The sequence below is a fragment of the Phodopus roborovskii genome, unplaced genomic scaffold (assembly GCF_943737965.1).
Source record: "Phodopus roborovskii unplaced genomic scaffold, PHOROB, whole genome shotgun sequence".
In the NCBI taxonomy this organism is placed as follows: Eukaryota; Metazoa; Chordata; class Mammalia; order Rodentia; family Cricetidae; genus Phodopus; species Phodopus roborovskii.
In genome coordinates this window covers 184772-211016 of record NW_026126484.1, presented here as the reverse complement: position 1 = coordinate 211016, position 26245 = coordinate 184772, and the positions used below count along the sequence as shown (strand labels likewise).

The following is a 26245-nucleotide window of genomic DNA, read 5'->3' as shown; positions in this document are numbered from 1 at the left end:
GGGTCATGGGTTCATGCCCCATGTTGGACACCAGAATAAGAGAGTCCAAAGGAGCCCAAATAAAAGGATATCAAATATTTATTTGGGTAACATTCACAAATAAAAAAAAAAAGGTAGAGAGACACTGCAGTCTTCCGGCCTAGGGGAGCAGGATACTGCAATCAGATCTCCGACCACCACATGAGAGAGAGAGAGAGAACATGATTCTTCTGCCTCTTATAGCACCTAAGACAATGCCTTAAAGGGCCAGTACCCCAAAGGCTATTGACTGAATGAGTTCCCACAACTCATTCAGCTAGTTGCAAAAGCTCACATAGTCTGGCATTGTGTGGCAACAGGACATTGGGGCTCTGGGGACTCTACAACCTCCCAGCCAAGAGAATACACAGGGTCCAGATTTCACCCTGTCCCCACCTTATCCAGTCTACCTGTGCTGCAGGCTTCCAGGGGAGGCTTCTGTCAGTGCCCTGTCTGCATCACCTGGCTTTTCTGCAGTGTAGCAAAGGGCTGCTCACCAAACCTGTCCATCTGCTCCCTGCAAGGGGCTGTTCACAAACCTGTTATCAGCTCCTTGCAAGAAATGGAAAACCTCAACAGTCACTGCAGGGGCACTAAACTTCACTAGCAGGGGCACAGAGGTCACTCTCCTTCCCTGGACAGGAGTTGAAACTTTTCAAAGGAACTTGTGCAACAGCCCTGCTTGTGGGTTTCTCAAACAATGGTGACTCTTAGCTAAGTTTTTGTGTCCACCTAGGTTAAAAAGTACCTTGAAGATAAAAGCTGTTCCAATATTTGTGAGACATCTTTCCATTTCTTCCTTGGGGACTTTGGACCTTATCCTCATCTACTTGGCATTTTCCAATCAGAAATGATTGGAAATCAAAGACAAAACCACAGTATTTTATTTCAAAAACTTTCTAAGAGATATTGGTTTTAAAGCTGTGGTTTATCTGGCAAGGATGTCACAGGGCCTCTCCATCTGCACCACCTGTCTCCTCAGTGTGGTCCAAGCTGTCACCATCAGTCCCAGGACCACTCTTTAGACAAAGCTAAAACCACAGACCTCACAGCAAGTTCTTCCCTTTCTCCTCATCTTTTGGATGGTTAATGTTCTCATAAGTTCCAGCTTGCTCTGCTACATCAAAGCAAGGGGTGGCTTGAACACATCTGTACCTGGAACATTCATTGGCCACTGCTATATGATGCAATCAAGACATATAATCAAGTGGCTATTCCTGTCTCTCATGGCTCTTTGGGATGTCATCTTTCAGAGTCTGATGGGCTGGAGCAGTGGGTCCATGGCTTTCTACCTTTATAAGCATCCCAAGCATGTCCTCTACCTTCACAGCTCCAGGTTTGACTGTATTTCACTAAATATTAAAACATGTTTAGAACCTGGTTATGCTGGTTTCAACCCCCAATGTTCTGATTAGCAGGGACATCTGTGTTCCTAATGTCTTGCACATGGAGAAGTGTAGAAATTATATTCTACCTCTACTCTCCGTGAGCCAAGGGTATGCATAGTGTAAGCTGATTTCCCATGATGAATTTTAGAACTGGGGGATATAATGTTTGCTATGTGCCCAAGGCTGACCAGGCAGTTAGGACATAACACAAGCTGACTCAGAATCCCAAATGCTGGAATTACATCATTCCCCACCCAATTGCCTTTTGTCTTAATGTTCTATCACAACATTAAATTAAATATTATAATAATAGATTTCTTGTTTTTAAGAAGTCTGGCATTGTGCAATCTTAAGACTAGTTCAGGGTTTCTATTTAGGTGGAAAGTGGAATCTTACTACTTCCCATTCCATCACCACTGCCATGTGACTGTTGGACTCTCTCAATAGCACCGTAAAAAAAAAAAAAAAGATACTACAACGCTTCATTTTTCTCCAAAGCCAGAGCAAAAGAGTAAAATAGTGTGGGTGATCCTTATCTGAGCTAAGCATGCAGGGCAACGGGAAGATGACAGTGAGACAAATCAAGTCACCACAGCCCAGCAATTTGGATCAACAATTGTTTGATGTTGCTAAATCCCAAAATATGAGAGGCCAGTATAGATGCTATGGAACAATTATAATCAGGTTGGACCTTAAGGTACCACCACAAAAGTCTCTGGCCAATGGGGTCTCTCTCTCTCTCTCTCTCTCTCTCTCTCTCTCTCTCTCTCTCTCTCTCTCTCTCTCTCTCTGCTGCATGTCTGGAGATGGTGCTCAAGGCCAGGGCCTCATTGGCACACTGATGGGTAAATACTTTACTGACAGAATGTCTACACTGGAGTTTCCACCTCACTTCCAGTCACTCACTATGACCTGTATTAAATACTCCAGTGTTCTTTAGGTCTAAATTTCTCTCCTCCCTGAATGCCAGACTCCTCTTCCCTGATGCTGCAAAATGCACCCTGTTGAGCTTCAGACAACGGGACTGCAGTACTGAGCATGTAGAGAGAATCTGTCTGGTGGAAGCCAGTTGGCACAGCCTTGACAATTGGCAGGACAGAGGACCTAGGGAACTCCACAGCCTCAGGCCCAGGAAACCCAGAGGGTCCAAAACCCACCTGGACAACTCACTCCTAAACACATAGCACTGCAGACATCCCAGGAAGGCTTCTTTCTGTCTGCTCTGGGCTGTGTGGGTGTGGCTCCTGAAGGGATCCAGGACTCTGAAGGACTGACTGTTCACCAAAGCTGTCCATCAGCTCACTGCAGTTCCTGCCAAGGAAAAATGGAAAAACCCAAACAGATCTTACAGAGAATAGGCTTTCACTGTTCTCTGTGTAGCTTAGAACTGAGCCTGGGGAGAAGCTAAGGCTGCTGCACTACTTCCTGGTCTAAGAGTTGAAACTCCCAGCTAAAGCAAGGGATAGGCCAGGCAGTGGGTCTCTGAAACAGTGCTCTTTGCTGAGGTAAACTAGGTTCTTGATGTTTTGATAACATAGATTAAAGTCCACTGTTATGGTTATTTTCTATGTCAATGTGTCACAAATCAGAATCATCTGTGTGGGGAGGCCAACAGAAGAATTGTTCTGTCTTGATTGACATGGGAAGCCCCATCCTGATTGTGGGTGTTCCCTAGTGGCTACTGCCCATTGAAAAGGTGTGTCTAAGGGAAGATCTTCCTGCCTTATGCTTGCTTGGCCTTCCCTCTGACTCTGAGTTGATTTGCTCTGTTGCTGCTGCTGGGGCTGATTCCTTTGCTGAGAGCAGAACCAGTGGCTGTCTAGCAAACTTCCAGGCTTCTAGAGCCTAAGTGGAACAACTGAGGTGTCTGCCTCATGGACTAACTGCCAGTTATGGGCCCAGTGATAGGCAGCTCTGGTGAGAGACAGCTCTGGTGAGACTACTCTGACTGGTGAGACTACTCTGACTGGTGAGGCACCCAGCCTCAAGGACATAGTGAAATACTGAGTTCTCAGCTGCTCTGGTGGGAATTAGCTTTGCCCCAATGCACTAACATGTAGGATTATTACGTTAATTTAGGGTTTTAAAAATAGGTTTGTATTATTTTATATAAAACCTGTACTAGGCAATCTAAGACCTACTCAGAAGTCTAGAAAACTGGACAGATTCTTTTCTTTTTCATGTTCCTTTGCATCCATTTGTGCAATGGGTTTTATTTTATTTTGCCAATAACTAAATAGACATATTACAGGAAAAGATAACCAATCTGTCATCTTTTGAAGGAACAGGAAAATCAGCTTTAATCTCAAAAGGAAATATTTCTTAGAACATCTTTATTTTCATAATTTAACTCATTTTCATTTTGTGTTGCTTTTTTTCTTAAAACAAGGTAGTACTATATAAGACTGTCTATCCTTAAACTCACTATGTAGACCAGGCTAGGCTCAAATTCACAGAGATTTGCCAGCCTCTGCCTTTCTCTCTGTTCAGGGATTAAAGGCGTGCAACAGTATACACATCAGTTATCTCAGATTCTCTTAATACTTAATATTTCCAATACCATGTGGTCAGCTGGCAATCATATACATTCAAGTAACATATGATCTGAGACCCTTGTAGCTATGTAATTAGGAGCACACATACACACACATGTACATGCACACACCAATCAAAGAAAAAGGACAGAAAGATGGTGAATTTGCAAGAAGGCAAGGGACTGGGTACATGAAAGAGGTTGGAGGGAGAAAAGGGGAGGAGGAAATTATGTGGTTATATTTTTATTTAAAATTAAAAACAACTTAGCAATAAAATAAAAATACGTAGTTCTTCAAACTAAATTGTCAATTATTTGGAATATATTCAAGGGTTCTTTGATTGAAAATATCTTTTTGTATTTAAACACTCAAAACATTTGATTTATTTTGAAGTGATATCTATGGAAAATCCTTCTTGCTTTACATAGAATTGTGACCAAGGACACAATCCCCTCACAAAAGCAAAAATGAAGCAGAAATGTAATACTTTGCCTGTGGACATCAATGAAGAACATTCTTAACGTCTCACAGAAGGAAGACATGCAAATGATGAGATGTGGATCAGGTCTGTGCTACAGAAATCCTAGTAATAGACACAATGTGCAGGTTTGGTTATGAGAACAATAGGAGGCCACTGAAGAACTTTCAGTATAAGAATGGAAGATTATGGCACATTTTAAAAGCCACCTCTTGGTGCCATGCCTGCCACAATTGGCAGGAGAAAGGTATAACACAGAAAAGTGTGAGAGAAATGTGCTAATGCAAAATAAGACTAAGTGTGCAAGATCCAAGTTGACTATGAGCAGAGTCAGGCCAGGAGAGCCTTCAGAGAGTGGTACAAATGTCACAGGAAAGGAAAGCCAACAAAAGGGCTACATGGATTAGCAAGGCCAATGAGAGGCCCTGAGGAGAAGGTGCTTGTTAGAGCAACCTTACATCAGGGAGGACCAGTTCTATTCCTGCACTCCCTATGCCTAGTCATCTGGGATGAGCCTGGGGAAAGGGTGGCTTGGTACATGGAAAAATGTGGCAGCTCAACCTCAAAATCCCTGTGCAAGAGCAGGTTCTCTTGAACAGAAAGGTGCAAGAGCACGATGTCTTCCTGTGGTATGTGACCAAGAAATCTCTGTAGATGTGAAGGTGTGAGAACTTTGGATTTGGGGGTAGTAGTTATAGAGATAGTATGATTTAGCTAGATTCCTAATAATTTAATAAAGAACTGAAGATTAGGATGTGAAGTGTGAGAGATTTTTGACTTGAAATCCTGGGTAAATATCTATGATAATGCATTAAATGGAAATGATTTGGAGGGCTGGATTGTATGTTCAGATTAAGAAGACAGATATTAGATATGTTAAATTTTATTTTCATATCAAGCAACTTTTGTAGTTTCAATATTATTTAATGGTCTCCCAGAGATCTATAGGCTAGACATGTGACACCCATTGGTAATACTGAGGAGGTAGAACCTTATTTGGAATGGAATCAGCTCATTGGTGACTCTTCATTAGCACTTAATAGAGATGTCTAGGATTAAGTCATTCTTATGGGAGTGGATTATATGGAAAGACCACATCACACACTTGGCCCCTTCTGTGTGTAGTCATTTCTGGTTTTGTTTCTTAACTACATGGAGAAGCATCCAGGAGGCCCTCACCATGACAGTGCTATGCTATGTCAACCTTCAGTTATAAGACTTGTGATCCAAACAGACATTTTCATGAAGTTTTTAATCTCAAATTTATATAGCAACACAAAATAGATTGCTAAATCATCCAAATGGATATTCCAGTTGGCAGAAACATTTCCCTGCATGGATGTTGGACAGATTCTTATGTGTCTCCCCCTTCACTGTGATCATCATGTTACATTGGATCTCTAGCTTACTTGGAAGAAACTGAAGGAGACCCTACTGCCAAGAATCTACAGCTACAAACAAAACAGGAAGAACTAATGCTCATCCACATAATATCCTCTCAATGTTTCCATGGTTATCACGTCAGGAAAATACCCTGGCATTACCTATTTCTCATACTCTTCCAGCTGCCAACAGCATGAGACCAACAGAAAAAGAGCGGTCAGCATGTAATGGTCCTGGCAGGAAAGCAGATACTCTAAAAGGAAAAATGTGTTCCCTCCTTTGCATTGTAAATGCAAAGATTTGGCATTTGCCCAGGTGTGAGTCCCACCCTTGGGAAGGAGAAAGGCTAAAGCCCTGGCACTGTCAGAGGAAGAACTTGCCCCTCACCAAGGCTTCACACAGTTGTTATGACACAGGCACCTTTCCTGCATTTCCTTCTTTGTTATAAACTGTGATGTTGCTACAGAGAAAGGGGGGAGAAAGGAGGAGTCTTTCTTCCTGGTTTATCCAAACCTTCAGTAAAGCCACTTGTTTTGAGAGTTTGTTTCCTATTTTACTTAAAGAAATAGTGGCCTCCTGTGGTGTGGGTTTTTTGTTTTGTTTTTCATTTTCCATTTTGTATGGGTGCATGTATGTTTGTGAGTCTATAGGTGTGTGTGTGTGTGTGTGTGTGTGATAAAAAAGACTTATCACATTGAAGTTAGAAAAGACCAACAAGCAGAAGGAAGGAACCTAAAGGATGGAACAAGAATCAGAGGCCCACTCATTCACACACCCAGGGATCCCATAAAAACTGGAAAAACACAGAGGACCTGGTACAGACTCTTCCAGGCCCTGTGTATGCTGCCTGACTCTCCGTGAGATCTTATGAGCTTTGCCCGTGTTGATTTACATGTTTTCTTGGTGTCTTCCATCCCCTCTTGCTCTAAAGCTTTTTAAACATTCTCTTCTGTGGGGTTCCCTGAGCTCTGGGATCAGGGATTTGATAGAGGCATCACATTTAGGGGTGTGGGTTCCAAGGTCTCTTGCTGTCTGGGTAATGTCTGACTGTGGGTCTCTGTATTTGGTTCCATCTTCTGCAGGAGGAAGCTTCTCTGATAATGGCTGAACAAGACTCTGTTCTATGAATATACCACAATGTTATTAGGAATCATTTTATCACTACATTTTCCCCTTTTTCCAACAAGTATTATTTGGCTTTACCCTAGGTCCCTGGGATATTTTTTCTTATGTTCTTGGTTAGCCAAGCAGTGTGAAGCATGGGTTTCATCTTATGGAGTGAGTCACTGCCTCAAGCTTTGTGCTACCATTATCCTAGCTTATCTTGCTGGAAGTACACCATTGTAGATGAATGGTTTGTGGCTGAGTTGGTGTTTATGTTTCCTTTTTGAGAGCATGCAGAGTACCTCCCTGTAACAAAGATGCTGGAACAAAGAAACTTCTATGTAGGCATAGATTTGACATCTCCAAGTTCAGTGAATAGTGTAGGTGATATATTAAGCATTGGAGCCTTGGTGTCAGTTTTTAGGGAAGCAACCTATAGTCTTGGCAATGACCTGGATTGTTTGGTGAATCCATGGGACCTTTTGGCCAACAACCCTTATTTTTCTGCCCATGGTGACATACATAATGCACAACCTAGTTTCCATGTTCCTGGATTCCGCATTCAATAGAGAGGATATAAATTCTGGTTTCCTCAGAAGCTGTCATTTCATTTACAGAAGAAGCATTTTGAGCTTCTAGTATATGTCAGGTGCACCTATTATATGGAGATACCATCATGCAGGGCACAAAGTAAGAGCCGTGACCTGCAGCTCATCTCCTATGTCAACCCAATGGGGCTTTCTCTTCAAGAACAAGATCATAATGTCATCACTTCTGATCCTAGCCCTGTACATTCATTTACATCATTTTCCATCTGGCATAGGTAGGGCCTCCTAGGAACTAGAATAAATGTATATGGAAGGTCCAGTCTTGGAGTTTTAGAAATGTCATTGAATTTTTATGATGAGTAAATATTGTTTTTGGAATAAGGTCAAGAAGGCATTCATTTCAAACCCCGTATATAATGTGCAGGATATCACAGTCACTTACATCAAAGACCTTCACTACCACAGACACAGGTAGAAAAAAGGACTCTAAATTTGTTCTAGCCCGCGTTTAAGACTCCCACATGAATCGCAGTGTTGAGCATCATTTGTTCTAATTCTGTATAAGGAGGGATTGAAGAAAGAAGAGCAAGTGACTTCATTGTGTGTCAGAAGTTGGTCCCTGCCAGCCCATAGCTTGGCACTTTGGGAAGATGAAAACCAGTCAGGAGATGCAGGGAGCTCTGTACACAGAAACTTAGTTACCTGTTCGTTTTCTCACCTCACATCCTTCCTGTCAAAGTAATTAAACCATAATTAGCTTGAAATAACTTCTGAGCAAAACAGATGTAGTAACTGTGGAGAGAGGGGAAGCTGTGCTTCAGGGACTGGGGCTCTGCAGAGGCCTCCCTTCCCCCTGACACTGTGACAACATGAAACTTGAAGTCTGCAATACCTGATGGCAGCCAAGAGCCCCAAAGATCCTGACAGTACAAATATGACCTGGCAAGTGTCACCTTCCCAGAGCTGCTCCAGAGCCTGTCTGCACCACAGAGGTCCAGGTGAGTCCATGGAGGTAAGATCTCCCATTCCCTCAGCTGTGCCGTGGAGAGTGTCATAACAGCAGTAGTCTCTCTCTCTCTCTCTCTCTCTCTCTCTCTCTCTCTCTCTCTCTCTCTCTCTCTCTCTTCCTCTCTCTCAGCTCTGTGAGACTCAGGACCTCCACTTTCCTTCTCTCCCTAACACAGCCGGTCCCTGGCTCTAGAAAGATCTGAGGAGACTCACTCCTGGAGACAGAGAAATGGAACAGAAATGCTGAGGCATTGCTATCCATCCTCAGGATGGAATACATGACAGGGCTCTGGGTGGGACTTTGAGTAAGGTTTCTTTCTTTTTGTCTTTTCTTTTCTTTTTAAGGAATCAATAGAATTTAAAATGTTTTCACATGTTCCTCAAACCCTGGAGATACATGATACACTCCTGTAAGGTCAGCACTAGAGAGACTGAGCAAGGTAATTGTTGTTCAAGGATATTCTGGTTTAGGTGGGGAGATTTGGTTTCAAAAATTACAAGAGAAAAGAAAAATATTTTTTTTAATTTGAAACAAGCTTGTTTTACATGTCAATCCCAGTTCCTGCACCCACCAATCCTCCCCTGTTCTCTCCACTAACCCTCATCCCATCCCCAGAGACGGTGAGGCCTTCCATGGGGAGTCTTCAAAGTCTGTCATATCATTTGGAGCAGGGCCTAGGCCCTCCCCTGTGTGTCTAGGTTGAGAGAGTATCCCTCTATGTGGAATGGGCTCCCAAAGTCCGTTTGTATACTATTAATAAATACTGATCCACTACCAGAGGCCCCATAGACTGCCTAGTTCTCCTAACAAACACCCATATTCAGGGAATCTGGGTCAATCCTATGCTGGTTTCCCAGCTATCAGACTGGAGTCCATGTGCTCCCCCTTGTTGAGGTCAGCTCTTTCTGTGGGTTTATGCAGCCTGGTCTTGAATCCTTTGCTCATCACTCCTCCCTCTCTGTAATTGGATTCCAGGTATTCAGCCCAGTGTTTAGCTGTGGGAGTCTGCTTCTGCTTCCATCAGCTATTGGATGAAGGTTCTAGGATGGCATATAAGGTTGTCCTTAATCTCATTATCTGGGAAGGGCATTTAAGGTAGCCTCTCCACTATTGCTTAGATTGTTAGTTGGGGTCATTCTTGTACATCTCTGGACGTTTTCTCTAGTGCCAGAGTTCTCTTAAAACCTATAATGGCTCCCTCTATTATGGTATCTCTTTTCTTGCTCTCCTCTATTGTTTCCCTGACTCCATCTTCCTGTTTCCTCATGCCCACCTCTTTCCTCCTCTTCCCCCTAATTCCCTCTCCCCTCCCCCCATGCTCCCAATTTGCTCAGGAGCTCTTGTCCCTTTTGTCTTCTCCAGGGGACCATGTATGTCTCTCTTAGAGTCCCCCTTGTTTCCTAGCTTTTCTAGCAGTGTAGATTATAGGCTGGTAATCCTTTGCTCTGTGTCTAAAACCACATACGAGTGAATACATACTGTGTTTGTCTTTTGTGACTTGATACCTCACTCAGGATGATTTCTTCTAGTTCCATCCATTTGCCTGCAAATTTCAGGATTCCATTTTTTTTTCTGCTGAGTAGTACTCCATTGTGTAAATGTGCCACATTTTCTCCATCCATTCTTCAGTTGAGGGGCATTTAGTTTGCTTCTACATTCTAGCTATTACAAATAATGCTGCTATGAACATAGTTGAACACATGTCCCTGCTGTATGAATGTGCATCTTTTTCTTTTAACCTGCTGTGTTTGCCAACACTATGACTCCAACAGCATCCTTGGTGTTTGTTAACACTGGTACTCTACACTTTGGGTGCATTTCCACTTCTCAAATATTGGCATGTGTTTTCTTTTACAATAACATCGTTAACCCTAATTTACAGAAAGTTTTCCTTATGTATCCATCCTTAGTCACTGCAATCTATGGCATACTATTGTACATATTTATATCAGCTACAGTGTTTGCATGACTGCCTTGTGTGGAGAAATATAAACCACTGAGTGTAACAGTTATTACCATCTTGAGAAATCCTGCTATAAATGATTGAAGCTGTGATCAAGGACATTCTGAAATAGCTCATTGCAGTTTTATTCCTGTGCTAAGCAGCAAAAAGAAATAATCTGTTTTTGTCATTTACTACTTTTTAGAAAACTAAAATGGATGAGTAGAACCTACATCAGGTTCTTGGTGTTTCTTTCCAGACGAGGGATCATCCATATTTCTAAACGTAAGTCCATCCTGTCTTTTATATTAATGTCCTACAGCATTCCCATTATAATGTGGAAGATGAGTCGCCTCTCCCTCCTCTGACAGTCCACTCCAGTAGAGGAATCGCTTACTAGAACAGAATCTGTTCTGAAATAATACTGAAAATTTGGGAGGAAACAGAGAAGACCAGAAAAGCACGAAACCCCCCGCCAGGAAATCAAACATTAAACAAACAGAAAAATGTTAACATTTTCCATCAGGATTTGAGGTGAATTATTGATGGGATTTTTTAAAACAGATTCCAATCTCTGACTAAACACTTAATTTTTACTCTAAATTGTTAATGAATGCTGATGTGCTTGCTATTAATGTCTGGAGCATATTTCATTATGCACAGATATTTGGGATGGTGTAGTGATTTCTAGGATTCACTGGAAATGCAGGAAGTAATTACCCCTCCATCACAGGAGCAGTTGAAAGGCAGTAACTGACATTTCTAGAGTCATAAGGCAAGACAAACACAAACATGGGAACATGGCTCAGTTTATGCAAGTCAAAGGTGATATCATCAAGATAGACATTTAAAATAATCCTGTAAGTTTCACAGGGACAAGGGAACAGAGTCATTCAAAGTACTCAGAACACACAAACTCATGAAATATCCAGAATCCTCTCGTTCTAGAAAAGGCACCCAATGTTTACCATAAATCCCTGAGAAATGAGAACGGAGTTCCTGAACATGAAGAATAGCATCCTGCTGAGATCTAAAGTTCTGTAATCAGCTCAGACTGATGTAGAACAACACAGCCTGCCTGAAAAAACAGGTTAGAAAAAAACAGGGGAAGCAGGATGCAAAGCAAACTGACATAACTGTTGCTCACAAGGCCCCACAGAGACAGACGCCACCATGACTTCTTTGATGGGAGAATTCCTACTCACACCAGTATGTACTGTACGTAGCCAAACTTGAGGAGCCATAAGTCATGAACTGCACTTATCTCATAGCGGCAACTAACACCTCATCAATCCCCTTCTTCTATCTACCTAATTCTCCCCTGGTGGAGACGCGATCCATGCTCCCTAGATGTCCTGACAGGTCAATCACTGGAGTCACAAATGCCCTGAAGTCACCCACTGGATTCACAGTTATCTGTTAAGCCATCTCATCAGAAGCACTACAGGGTTCTGCTATACATGCTCCCTAGCTGCAACCTGGCGGGTATGAATTTTTCAGTATATCTTTTTATGACTCAGATGTAAATGTCAGGACCTATCTGGAAAAAGTTGTGCAATTAGACTTCACATTGAGGACTACCATAAAAAAATAACTAGTAAGCATTTATTTGGAGTGAAGTCACAGAATAGTCAGTCAGTATAGAAACTTGTAAAATATTAAGACATAGAAGAGAACTTATAAAGCTTTGAACCCAAAGGCAAATCTAAAAATCATTATATTAGCGAAAATGCAGATAAGAAAAGATTATCAAACAAAGGAGGAGGCAGTGTGGAAGTAAAAGTTACTAGACCTGAGAGGTGTTACACGTGTTGACCAAGGAGGAAATCCCAGTATCTGTGAGCATGATATGGGGAAGCCACACGGGTTCAGCATGAGCTTTGGGAATTGAGTGGGGAAATATGATACAATAGAATGAGAAACAAAGGAAGAAATGTTGATTGGAGAAATTAGAGTTCAATTCAGTTATGTTGAGAATTAACAAGGATAATCCATGCACGCACACACACACACACACAGAGAGAGAGAGAGAGAGAGACAGACACACACCTTGAACAAGTCAATTTTGCTAGTATAGAGCTCAAAAATAAAAAAATAAAAATTCCCTTTAAAACTTTAGACTTTGAGTAGTAGTTATCTAACTCTCCTGTCAGAGCACACACAATATCCCAGGGTCCACACTTGGGGAAATTTCAAGGTCCTAACCTGCAATATTACATATGTCTCTCACTGTCTCTTGCACACCAGGAAATGCTATTGTGCACAATATGCTTTTCAGATCAATGTCTGTCATTACTGATGCTTTCTTGAAAAGGATTTTGCATCCTGGACACAAAATTTTTCTACCTAGGAAGGAAAAAATGGTTTTGAAGTTTATTAAGGAAATAATTTTCCTCTTCATGATTATGGTTGGTTTTCTGGGGAATATTTCAGTTTCTATGAATTGTATGTTCAGTTGGTGGGGAGGCCCTGGGAAGAAACCCATACACCTTATTCTCATCCACTTGGCCTTTGCAAACATTATAATCCTTTTTGCAAAAGGATTGCCAAAGACAATGGCAGCTTTGGGTTTGCGAAACTTCCTAGATGACAGAGGCTGTAAGATCATCATTTACCTAGATAGGGTGGCCCGTGGAGTCTCCATCTGCACCAGCAGTCTCCTCACTGTGGTCCAGGCCATCATCATCAGTCCCAGAGCATCTGGGTGGAGGAGGTTCAAACCAAAGTCTGCATGGCACATCCTTCCAATCTTTTCACTCTTTTGGATGCTCAGTGCTTTAGTAAGTATGAACTTAATCCATTCCATCACAAGTAGAAGCCTGAATACATCACAGCTTAAGAGTGAAGACAACTATTGTTATTTTATGCAAGAAAGTCAGAAAACAAAGTGGATTGTTCTCCCTCTCATGGTCCTGAGAGATGCAGTGTTTCAGGGTGCCATGGGAGGGGCCAGTGGCTACATGGTCCTTCTTCTCCACAAGCATCACCAGCATGTCCTCTACCTTCAGAACTCCAAGCTTCTCTACAGAACTCCCCCTGAGCTGAGAGCTGCTCAGAGTGTCCTCCTGCTGATGCTCTGTTTTCTTTTCTTCTATTGGACAGATTGTGCTTTCTCTCTATTTTTAAGTTTCTCTTTCGGATACAAATCCTTGATGATAAATATTCAAGAATTTATGACCCTTGGTTATGCAACTTTTAGTCCCCTTGTGTTGATTCACAGGGATGGACTTCTGGCTGAGTGTTGGCATGCTCAATGAGAGAAATTGTGAAAACTATCTCTCTCATTTTTCTGTTCAATGAGTGTGAAAAAAGTCTCAGTTCTACAACTTTGTGAGTAAGACATAATCCCACAAAGCAGTTTAAACATGTGTTTATTCTCAGATTATGTTCTTGGTGACTCAAGCCTTGAGCAGAGAGAGAGGGAGACCTTAGCAAATTATAGTCATATAGAAACCTCTATATACTCTATAGTGATATAGAGTAGCAAAGAAATTGCTACTCTTTGGAAAGGAGTTTATTTTGTCTAACTTTTTAATATTTGTATTCATTCCTTGTGGATGTATAGTTTGCCTGCATTATGTTTACATAACTTGTTCATGCCTGGTGCCTCTAGAGGAAGAGGCCATCTAATGCCCCATTAGAGAATGGAGTAAGACTTATAGTTCTGAACCAAAACATGGTTGCTAGGAATTAAACCTGGATGGTCAGCAAATCCAGCTAGTGCTCTGAAGTGAACCATCTCTCAAGCACTGGGAAAATGGCTCTAAGTAGGATTTGTAAAAATGGTTTACTGCTACCATGGCTGGAAGCATGAAGATGAATTTGGTAAACTTTATCAAAATTCATAGTGATTTAATCCTTTTAGTCCAAGAAATTCCTTATATTTTACCTAGTGCTGTACTTGCTAAATGTTAGTACCACAGTCCATTTTGGAACTCTTCAAAGTGTCTATAAGTTTCCATCCATAGAAAAATTGTACAGAATTGTGAAAGAATGACATGTACTGTACAGTCAGTTACTAGATGCACAATGCACCAATCACAACAGTTAAATGCACTGAAACAGTTCACTGATGTTTTATTTGTGAACATTTCTGCAGGAGTAAACACTGTATATATAAGACAAACTAACAAATATCCAGTAAAGTTTTTGTTTTATATCTGTCTATAGTTTCTATGCTGAGTAATATATTGTGGATTTGCCTTTTCCAAAATTAATAAATAAGTGTAATTGGAAGGAGATTGATACTCCCTGCTGACTAGCTTAGTTTTCTGTGCAGGCTACTCTAAGAGCCTTGATTTAAGACATGATGGTCTATCTGAAGAGTATTTAAAGTTTTCAATAATGGGTCACCCCTAAAAAAAAGGAAAATAAAAGAGACTGAAGCTTGGTTGCAGCTGCCCTTTATAATGCCCAGGTGCCCTGCACAACATTGGCCAGCTGTTTGCCACCAAAGAGCTGCAGAGGATCTGATTCTACACTAATTTAAATGAAGGATGTCAGATGTGGCACATCCATTTCCTCAATGAAGGTACAAACCTGCCTATAATGTGGAATATTCCCTTACACTCTGTGTGTGTGTGTGTGTGTGTGTGTGTGTGTGTGTGTGTGTGTGTGTGTCACTGTGGTTGGTTTAATAAGCAAGCTGACTGGCCAATAGATGGATAGGTAGAGGTTTTGTGGGAATGGCAGACAAAAAGAGAGCGTGAAGAAGAGGAGGAGTCTCTGGAATTTCAAGAAATGAAGAGGAATCAGGAGATGAACTTGCCATACTGAAAAAAGGCACTGAGCCATGTGGCAGAGCATAGATAAGAAATATGGGTTAATTTGAAATGTAAGAGCTAGCTAGTAATAAAGCTGAACTATTGGCCAAACATCTATAATTAGAAATAAGTCTCTGTGTGATTATTTGGGGAGCAGCTGGCAAGACAGAGCTGATCAGTGGTCTAGATGAAACTAGATGAAAAACTAGAGAGAGGGAGGGAGAGAGGGAGGGAGGGAGGGAGAAAGGGAGGGAGGGAGAGAGAAGGAACTGAGATTGATATGTAAAAGAAGAAAAAATAAGAAAAAGTAAAAAGAAAAACTCCTGCAGCTAACAATTGTACAATTTTATATTCAATGATTATATCTTTAGATTTTTACATGATTTTTAGCTCATTTTCCTAGACCAGTGGTTCTCAACCTGTGTCATGACCACTTTGGCAAACCTCTATCACCAAAAATATTTACATTACAATTTATATCAGTAGCAAAATTATAGTTACGAAGTAGCAGTGAAAATAATTTTATAGTTTGGGGTCACCACAACATGAGGAACTTTACTAAAGGGTCTCAGGAAGATTGAGAACCACTGTCCTATACCCTCATAACCTAGAAACTCTAAATCTCTTTTAGTATGAAGCTTGTCAGCAAGATAAACTGTGTGAACCTGCTACACACACACACACACACACACACACACACACACACACACACACACACACACACACACCGCTGCCCAGAAAACCCTAGTAGCTCTAGAAATATCAAGGTCTGAATTTTACATATAAAATGGATCAACCAGGGTCAGAGTAGCTAGGTGCTTGCTGTTGTTAAACTAATAAAGTTACAGTTAGCAATCATCAGAGATCTGAGGATAAATTTGAGCAGGAAGTATAATCCAAGTGGCTTCTATATCAATTAAAATGGCCGAAGTGTACCTAGACAGTTACTGTAGGTTCTGTCATGGGGTTCTTGGGGACAAAGATCATCTTCAGTCTTCAGCAGTCACAAAGGGCAGCATTTATTCTTTTATTGCCATACACTGAGAGACGACTGCCCAATCCTTGGAGGCAAAGGGGGCAGTCAGTTCTCCAATATTCTGCTTGTCCATAGTTTGGGCACAGTCCTGGCAGCAGGCCAGGCATGGAGCAGTTCTTTCCCATTGGTTAGCATTACCATAATTCAGGGGGCATGGATTGTGCCCATAGTCTTCTGTAGAGGAGGCCTTAGGACTGCCTTTAGGATTTGGCAGCTTTGTCTATCATGGGAAGCTTTTTCAGCTAAACTTTTTAAAATCCATATTCAGCAGATATCTGAGGGCCGTTATTTAACATATTTATTTATACCAGATTTTTATGAGGTACACACAATTTTCAACAAATTTTATTTGTTTTTAGTTATTGGCTTCAGGCTTAAACTTGAAAACATACATACATAGAAGCCTAAATAAAGCTTGTTCCTGAAAATAAATTACATTTGTGTTTAGCACAGTTTTGAGCACATTAAAGAATTGGATCATTTATAAGGTGATGGAACATTAATTTGCACATCCTAATTATCTGTAATAGTTTATAACATGCTAGTAGCTTCAGTAAAATTAGGATTTTATAGTTTTATCACTGTTAAGTTCTAGCCTCAAAATTACAATCTTTTTTTAATTGAAGCTCTTTTGGTACTACATAAAACTTTAAATAATAAATGTATTCTATAGAACTTTATAAAACCATAAACATAGTCCATAGAGAGATGGGAACCTTATTTTTTTAGTCCTTTCATTGTATACCATTGCAAAATATCATAGTTTCTTGTATGACTTAATTCATCCAAATTGCTAAAGTTTAATAAGTTAGAAAGACAAAGAAACTACATGTATCTTTAAGTCAGTTGTTGTTAACTTGAGTAAACCATAGGAATTATCAATTTTATCTATCAAATATATTTTATTTATTAAATGGGTTTTTTTGTTTTGTTTTGTTTTGGAGAGTTTCTGTTTTGTTTTTGGAGACATGGTTTCTCTGTATTGCTTAGAACCTGTCCTGAAACTAGCTCTTTAGAATAGGCTGGACTCGAATTCACAGAGATCCACCTGCTTATTCTAAAATTTTTAGGAGAAAAAAATCATCATATAAAAATCTATTCTGACTGGGTGTTGGTGGCACACACCTTTAATCCCAGGACTCAGGAGGCAGAGGCAGGCAGATCTCTGTAAGTCTGAGGCCAGCTCCAGAACAGGCTCCAGAGCAATACAGAAAAACCCTGTCTCTAAAAACCAAAAAAAAAAAAAGAAGGAGGAGGAGGAAGAAAGAAACAAAAAAGAAAGAAAGAAGGAAAAGGAAATCTATCCTAATCAGAGGAATCCCATGACTCAGGTTAACAGCCAGATACCTGAGATGAGTTTCAGTGAGAGTCTAGTGATTATGGTGTGCCAGAGGCCTAGAATCAGACCAATGCCTCATTGCAATGAACCTTTTGTGGGTGGGGCTAAGTGGACAGAAGGGTATACTGTGAGACACACTGCAACTTTCAATGCTCCTGGGATGAACGAAGGGTGTTGGAAAGATGGAGAAGTGAGGTAGTTTTTGCTTTGTTTTCTTATTAATTGATTGGGGGGGGTGTAAGGGTGAGGGGAGAATGCAGAGGGATGGGGAGGTGAGCAGGATCAGGGTACATGATGTGAAATTCCCAAAGAATCAATAAATAATTATGTTATTTGAAAAATACTATTCTAATCCAAAATATTTTAGAGAACTGTTGTCCTTTAGTTCAAAAAGGAGATGACAAGAGTTGATTTTAAGTTACACGTAAGCATGCAGTAGCAAATTAAAATTACCTATATAGAGATTTTTAATTATTAATCTTTGTTACAAGTTTTAAGATAACAGTTTTGCTTGGAATTTTATAGGTCCCCCAATCACCCACACCCATCACACACACACACACACACACACACACACACACACACACACACACACACACAGAGTGGTCTTACAGATCCTGAGAGAAAGGAGGTTTACATTTCAGCAACAGTTTCCAATATCTATGACCTTTACTAGGGGAACCTATTTTGTAAACAAGAACCAAGAAAGGGGGGAGAAGTCAAAGAGCTAGACATCTGTAAATGCATTTAGTCGTCCTAATTTTTTTATTCCTATGTAGATCCCTTTTTCATTAAAAAAAATTAAATAACATGTGACATAACAGTAACAAATAAATTTACTGTTTGTTGTAACAAAGTTTTCCTAAGGGTGTCTGATATATCTGGAGCCTTTTCCTGACCTATATAACAGCTTTCTCATTATTACACAGATGGACCCCCTTTCTATTCTTAGTTTTCAGCCTTTACACATAATTTTTGTAGATTTTAAGTATATTTAATAAGCTTATAAATCTTAAGGTACAGAAAACTCCTATGACAGCTGTTTTAAAGTACATCACATCATTTCTTGGGCAGTTTTTGTTTCTTTTCTTTTTCCTGGAATCAGATGGCCTTCTGACCTAGAACAGAGATTTTTCAGGAAAATTTTAAAGAAGCCTTCTTGTGTCCATAGAGGGGAAGACTGATAACCCAACACTAGAATCAGCTTTTTGATAAATTAGAACAGCATAAAACCATACTGTAATATGATCCATACCCCAAAGACATCTGATCCCTAAAAAACGGAATCTAGTGATGAGGAGAGAACAGAGCATGCATAGCGCAGAGAAAGCTTAGCGATGGGAAACTGCAGGTGTGGATGAGCTGCAGCAAGGAGCAGACAGAGGAACAGAGAGCTTATGGTCCAAGATGACTGTGCAGTGGGAGACCTGCTTTGCCCCAGCACAACAGCCTGGAAAGTAGCAGAACACAGAGCTCCACAGTCAGAGGCAGAAGCCAGCTGGGAAACAGAACAAGCATGAAAAATCAATCCTTCAGAAGCAGAGTGAGGGGAAAGTATTGCAAACAGAAAGGCATAAGGAAAAAAAGTGCCTGGTGTACTTGTAGGATTCAGCAGCATTCGGTGAGCCAATGAGAGGGGCAGAGGTGAAGCAAGTTAGCAACTAGCTTAGAAGCAGGCAAGAGAAGTCTCTCTCATGAAAACCCTGAAAATGTTGTAGTATGCAACTCAGGGACGATGTAGCTGTCTGTCAGTCCAACTCCAATCTATGCAAATAAGCTTGAAAACACAAGTACAACAGACAACAAATAACAATGAAAAAAGACAGTACCACGACACAATCAGGGAATAACAGATGAACTTGGGCATGTGGTGACAACCTTCATTCATACACCAAAGCCAAAAGGACAATAGGGTGGGTGACCCACCTGCCCCAGAGACTGGACTTATGATCAAGTCTGATCTTGCCTTTTGTCGTTCCAAATATCTGTACACTAAACCAGAACAGAACAGAACTCATCAATCAGTCCAAATTTAGAAGCACATTGGCCAGAAACTCTTATTTTTGTTTTGCTTGCAATTTGCAAAGTTTGGGAGTTGAAGTCTTGACTCCCTAGGGCTCTTCCTGGACCTATGTTCCTGAGTCTAGGGATCTTCCAGAGATTTCACTGGGGCCTCCAAGTGTCATGAAGTTTTTGACTTCTGGGAAAAGAACATAAACTCAATCCAATTATAATTTTAAAATTTATTGATTATCTGCTAGCAGGATGACAACCTTAAACCCAAATCGCAGGCATGTCATCAAGGAGGGATATGGGGAAGGTTTTTTTAAAGGGGGAAATCACTGGAAGGCCCTCAATGTCTTCCCATGCAAGTAAAACCTGACCTGGTCTGCCAAGTTTAAGTGGTTAAGGCTACTCAAAACATGCTTTGGGTATTTGCACAAGCAACTTACAAATTAAAAAAAAAAAAGGCAAGTAGTCATAGCATAGCAAGTACATTGTCATGATTGTATATTTTGGAGTGGGGGCGTCTCTGAGTCATGGTTACTGGCAACTTATCTTCCAGGGACTGGAGTCAGAGACAAAGGGCTGATAGAGAGCAACATGGATGCCCAGCATAAAATGGTGTTTCTTTAGCTGACACAGTAGCACAGGCTGACCTGGTATTCAGTAGGAAGCACAGGCTGATCTTGACCTGGTAAAGCATCCCAAATGCTGTGATTACAGACAGTTACCACCAAACTGCCATTTACTTTAATGCTATAATGTATCACAACATGAAACTAAGTATTAAAACAATACATTTCTTAAGGAGTCTGGCATGTCACAATCTTAATAGTAGTTCAGGGTTTTTAGGCAGGTGGAAAATGGATTCATACCATCGTCCCACTCCACCATCATTATCATGTGGATTTTAGCTCTGTTAACACTGGGAAAATACTGGCAGTAATGTTTCTGTCAGAAATGAATATTTCATTTTTTTCCCCAAAGCCAGAGTATGATAGCAATATAAGAATGTAGACAAGTAAAAACAAAAACCAAAAAAGAAGGTAGAGATGAGATGACCCTTATCTGAGGTGATTTGTATGACAGAGTGAAGATGACAGCTAGGCAAGCAAAAATCATAGCCTAGCACATTTGATCAAAAATTGTTTGACATTGCTAAGTTCAAAAACTACTAAGAAAACTAGTGTCAATGCCACTGAACAATTATAACCTGGTTAGACACTAAAGCACCACCACAAGAAACTCTGGACAATAGGTCTCTCAAATGATGCCAGGGCCTCCCTGTCACACTGATGTGTAAATACCTCACTGACAGGTTATTAACAATGGAGTCTCCACCTCTCACTCCAGCCACACACTAGGGCCTACACTGAACATCCCAGTGTTCTTTAGGTCTCCTTATCTTCCTCCCTAGAATCCCCGACTCCATCTACCCTGATGTTGTGCTGACAGGGGACTTCGATTCTGAGCATGCAGAGAGGGTCTTATTAGTATAAACCAGGTGGTGTGTCCTTGGCAAGCATCAGGATATTGGTGGTACTGAGAATTACACAACTTTGGACACAGGTGAATTCAGAGGATCCAGAAAAATCCTGGACCCAGTAGTACTCAAGACACTGCACTGCAGACATCCCAGGAAGGCTTCTGCCTGCTCTAGGCTGTGTGGGTGTGGCTCCTCAAAGGATCCAGGATTCTGATCACCAAAGCTGTCCATCAGCTCACTGCAGTTCCTGCCCAGGAGAAACACAAAAGTCCAAACAGGTCTTACAGGGAGTGAGCTTTCACTGTTCTCTGTGTAGCTTAGAACTGAGCCTGGGGGGGAAGCTAAGGCTGCTGCACTACTTCCTGGTCTAAGAGTTGAAACTCCCAGCTAAAGCAAGGGATAGGCCAGGCAGTGGGTCTCTGAAACAGTGCTCTTTGCTGAGGTAAACTAGGTTCTTGATGTTTTGATAACATAGATTAAAGTCCACTGTTATGGTTATTTTCTATGTCAATGTGTCACAAATCAGAATCATCTGTCTGGGGAGGCCAACAAAAGAATTGTTCTGTCTTGATTGGCATGGGAAGCCCCACCCTGAGTGTGGGTGTTCCCTAGTGGCAACTGCCCATTGAAAAGGTGTGTCTAAGGGAAGATCTTCCTGCCTTGTGCTTGCTTGGCCTTCCCTCTGACTCTGAGTTGATTTGCTCTGTTGCTGCTGCTGGGGCTGATTCCTTTGCTGAGAGCAGAACCAGTGGCTGTCTAGCAAACTTCCAGGCTTCTAGAGCCTAAGTGGAACAACTGAGGTGTCTGCCTCATGGACTAACTGCCAGTTATGGGCCCAGTGATAGGCAGCTCTGGTGAGAGACAGCTCTGGTGAGACTACTCTGACTGGTGAGACTACTCTGACTGGTGAGGCACCCAGCCTCAAGGACATAGTGAAATACTGAGTTCTCAGCTGCCCCAATGCACTAACATATCAGATCATTATGTTAAGTCAGGGTTTTTAAAATAGATTTGTATTTATTTTATATAAAATCTGTACTAGGCAATCTAAGACCTGCCCAGAAGTCTAGAAAGCAGGACAGATTCTTTTCTTTTTCATGTTCCTTTACATCCATTTGTGCAATGGGTTTTATTTTGCAAATAGCGAAATAGACATATTACAGGAAAGGATGCCCAACCTGTCATCTCAGCTTTAATCTCAAATGGAAGTATTTCTCAGAACATCTGTATTTTTATATTTTTATAATTTAACTCACTTTTATTATGTGTTAGTTTTTTTTTTTTTTCTTAAAACAAGGTAGTACTATATAACATTGTCCACCCTGGAACTCACTATGTAGATCAGGCTAGGCTCAAACTCACAGAGATTTGCCTGCCTTTGCCTCTCGCCCTGTTCTGGGATTAAATGTACTCAACACTATGCCCAGCAATTATCTCAGATTATCTTAACATTTAATATTTCCAATACCATGTGGTCAGCTGGCAATCATACACATACAAGTAATATAGAATTTCAGTCTCTTGTATCTATATAATTAGGAACACACATACACACACATGTATATATACACACAAGAATCAAAGAAAAAAGGCTCAGAGGCTATGAAATTTTGAGAAGGTAAGGGTCTGGGCACCTGGAAGAGGTTGGAGGAAGAAAAGGGAAGGAGGAAATTATGTGATTGTATATTGATATAAATATATAAACAATTTAACAATAAGAATAAAAATATGTAGTTTTGTTTTGTACACTACTGTCGTTTATTGGGAATTGTAAGGCGTACGGTTTTCCGCCTGCAGCTGCCGAGTCTTGTCCCAAATAATGCACAGAGACTCTGTATTTGATATAATGCTGTTGGCCCATTATTTGTTTCTTATAGGCTAGCTCTGTCTTAAGTATTAACCCATTTCTATGTATTTCCACGTGGTCTCCTTACCAGGGAGTGAGGCAGGCATCTGGTCTCCCCGGTCTCTCCATGCTGACTCCTCCTTCCTACTTCCTATTTCCTCCTTGTCTCCTAGTCCCTCCTATCTTCCTTTCCTATTGGCCAACAGTGCTTTATTCATTAACCAGTATAAGAAACATATACAGAATGACATCTCCCAGGGAATATATTCAAGGATTCTTTGGTTGAAAATGTCCTTTTATATTCATACCCTTAAAACATTGGATTTCTTTTGAAGTGGTGCCTACAGAAAAAAAAATTCTTGCTTTACATAGAATTGTGACCAAGGACACTATACCCCTAACAAAAGCAAAAAATAAGCAGAAGTATAATACTTTGGCTATGGACATTGATGGAAAAACATTCTTTTATTATTGTTGTTGTTGTTGTTTTCTTATTTTACATATCGACCCAAGTTCCCTCTCCCCCCCCCTCCCATGCCCCCCAATTCTCCTCCCAAGCCCCCCAACTCCACAGGGAGGGTGAGGCCTTCCAGGAGGGATCATCAAAATCTATCAAGTCATTTGGAGTAGGTACTAGATCCTGCCTCCTGCCTCTAGGCTAAGGGGAGTATCCCTCCATGGGGAAGGTGCTCCCAAAGTCCTTTCATGTACCAGGGATACATCCTGGTTCCACTGTCAGAGGTCCCATAGACTTCCCTGCCTTCTAACTAAGACCCACGTTCAGGGAGTCGAGTCATTCTAATGCTGTTTTCCCAGCTGTCAGTCTGGGGGCCCATAAGCTCCCTCTTGTTCAGGTCAGCTGTCTCTGTGGGTTTCTGTAGCCTGATTTTGACTCCTTTTCTTATCAGTCCTCTCTCTCTGCAACTGGATTCCAGGAGTTCAGCTCAGTGTTTAGCTGTGGGTATCTGTTTCTGTTTCCATTAGCTACTAGATGAGGGCTCCATAATGGCATATAAATTAGTTATCAATCTCATTATCAGATTATCAGGGAAGGGCATTTAAGGTAGCCTTTCCACTGTTGCTCAGAGTATTAGCTGAAGTCATCCTTGTAGGTCTCTGGACATTTCTGTCAGTTTTCTCTTCAAACCTATAATTAATGGCTCCCTCTATTATGGTATCTATTTTTTTTTTTTTTTTTGGCGCTAGTCAATTGGTCCCCTGACTCAATCATCCTAGTCCCACATGTTCTCCTCTCCTCCCCTTCTTTTTCTCCTAACTCCCTCTCCACTCACTGCCCCCACTCCCAATATGTTTAGGAGCTCTTGTTCCTTTCCCTTTCTGTGAGGGACCTTGTATGAATCTCTTAGGTTCCTCCTTGCATCCTAGTGATCTTTGCTCTATGGCTAAAATCCATACATGAGTGAGTACAGTGAGTACATACCATGTTCCTTCTTGTGTGACTGGGTTACCTCACTCAGAATGGTTTCTTCAATTTCCATCCATTTGCCTGTGAATTTCAAGATTTCATTGTCCCCCACACACACACTGATTAGTATTCCATCGTGTAAATGTGCCACGTCTTCTTTATCCATTCTTCAGTTGAGGAGCATCTAGGTTGCTTCCAGGTTCTTGCTGTTACAAATAATGCTGCTATGGACATAGTTGGATAGATGTCTTTGTTTCATGGGTGTGGATTATTTGGGTATATGCCTAAGAGTGGAATTGCTGTGTCCTGTGATAGACTGATTCCCATTATCCTGAGGACCACCATATTGATCTTCAAAATGGCTATACAAATTTGCACTCCCACCAGCAGTAGAGGAGTATTCCACTTTTCCACATCCTCTCCAGCATAAGCTGTCATTGGTGTTTCTGATTTTAGCTATTACAGCAGGAGTAAGATGGTATGTCAGAGTTGTTTTGATTTCTCTGATGGCTAAGGATGTTGAAAACTTTAAGTGTCTTTTAGCCATTTTGTATTCCTCTATTGAGAATTCTCTATTCAGTTATGTACCCCACTTTTTAATAGGGTTATTTGGTGTTTTGGAGACTAGTTTCTTGAATTCTTTGTATATTTTGGAGATCGGCTCTCTGTCAGTTGTGGGGTTGGTGAAGATCTTTTCCCAGTCTGAGGGCTGCAGTTTGGTCTTGTCAACTGTGTCCTTTTTATTACAGAAGCTTCCTAGTTTGAGGAGGTCCCATTTATTAATTGTCTATCTCAGTATCTGTGCTACTGGAGTTATGTTCAGTAAGTGGTCTCCTGTACCAATTTATTCAATTGGTAACTCCTATTTTCTCTAAGAGGTTCAGTGTGGCTGGATTTATGTTGAGGTCTTTGATACATTTGGACTTGAATTTTGTGCATGGCATTACACGTGTGTACCTGCAGTCTTCTACACATCATCATCCAATTGTGCCAGCACCATTTGTTGAAGGTGCTTTACTTTTTCCATTGTATGCTTTCAGCTGTTTTGTCAAAAATCAGGTGTTCATAAGTGTATGTGTTAATATCAGGATTTTTGATTTATTCCATTGGTCTACCTGTCTATCTTTATACCAGTACCAAGCAGTTTTCAGGACTATAGCTGTATAGTAGAGCTTGAAGTTGGGAATAGTGATGCCCCCTGAAGTTCCTTTATTGTACAGGGTTATTTTGGCTATCTTGAGTCTTATGTTTTTCCATATAAAGTTGAGTATTATCCTTTCAAGGTCAGTGAAGAATTGTGCTGGGATTTTGATGGGGATTGCACTGAATCTGTAGATTGCTTTTTAGCAAAATTGCCTGCCATTTTTACTATGTTTATCCTACCTATCCAAGAGCATAGGAGATCTTTCCATTTTCTGGTATCTTCTTTATTTTCATTCTTTAAAGACACAACATTCTTGCTATATAGGTCTTTCACTTGTTTGGTAAGCATTACCCCAAGAAACTTTATGTTGTTTGTGGCTATTGTAAAGGGTGATGTTTCTCTGATTTCTTTCTCAGCCCCTTTATCATCTGTATATAGTAGGGCTACTGATTTTTTTTTTTTTTTTTTAGTTAATCTTGTATCCTGCTAATTTGCTGAATGAGTTTATCAGCTGTAGGAGTTCCCTGGTAGAGTTTTTCAGGTTGCTTATGTAAACTATCATATCATCTGCAAATAGTGGCAGTTTGACTTCTTCCTTTCCAATTTGTATCCCCTTGATTTCCTTTTGTTGTCTTATTGCTTTAGCTAGAACTTCAATTACAATGTTGAAGAGATATGGAGTGGGCAGCCTTGTCTTCTTGCTTCTCTCCCTTCAGTTTGATGTTGGCTGTTGGTTTACTGTATATTGTTTTTATTATGTTTAGGTATGTTTTTCTTATCCCTGATCTCTCCAAGAC

The 26245-nt window shown here is 40.8% G+C and overlaps 1 protein-coding gene and 1 pseudogene across 1 annotated transcript; both read left to right on the top strand.

Annotated features, from left to right (window-relative positions):
• Positions 1 to 5: 5 nt before the first annotated feature.
• Positions 6 to 1524, top strand: LOC127229597 (putative vomeronasal receptor-like protein 4; annotated as a pseudogene).
• Positions 1525 to 12729: 11205 nt separating this feature from the next.
• On the top strand, positions 12730 to 13704 carry LOC127229596 (vomeronasal type-1 receptor 4-like). The gene is given in 2 exon segments (XM_051194681.1): positions 12730 to 13634; positions 13636 to 13704. Coding segments are annotated over 2 exon segments (939 nt in total). The 5' UTR covers positions 12730 to 12764.
• Positions 13705 to 26245: the final 12541 nt, after the last annotated feature.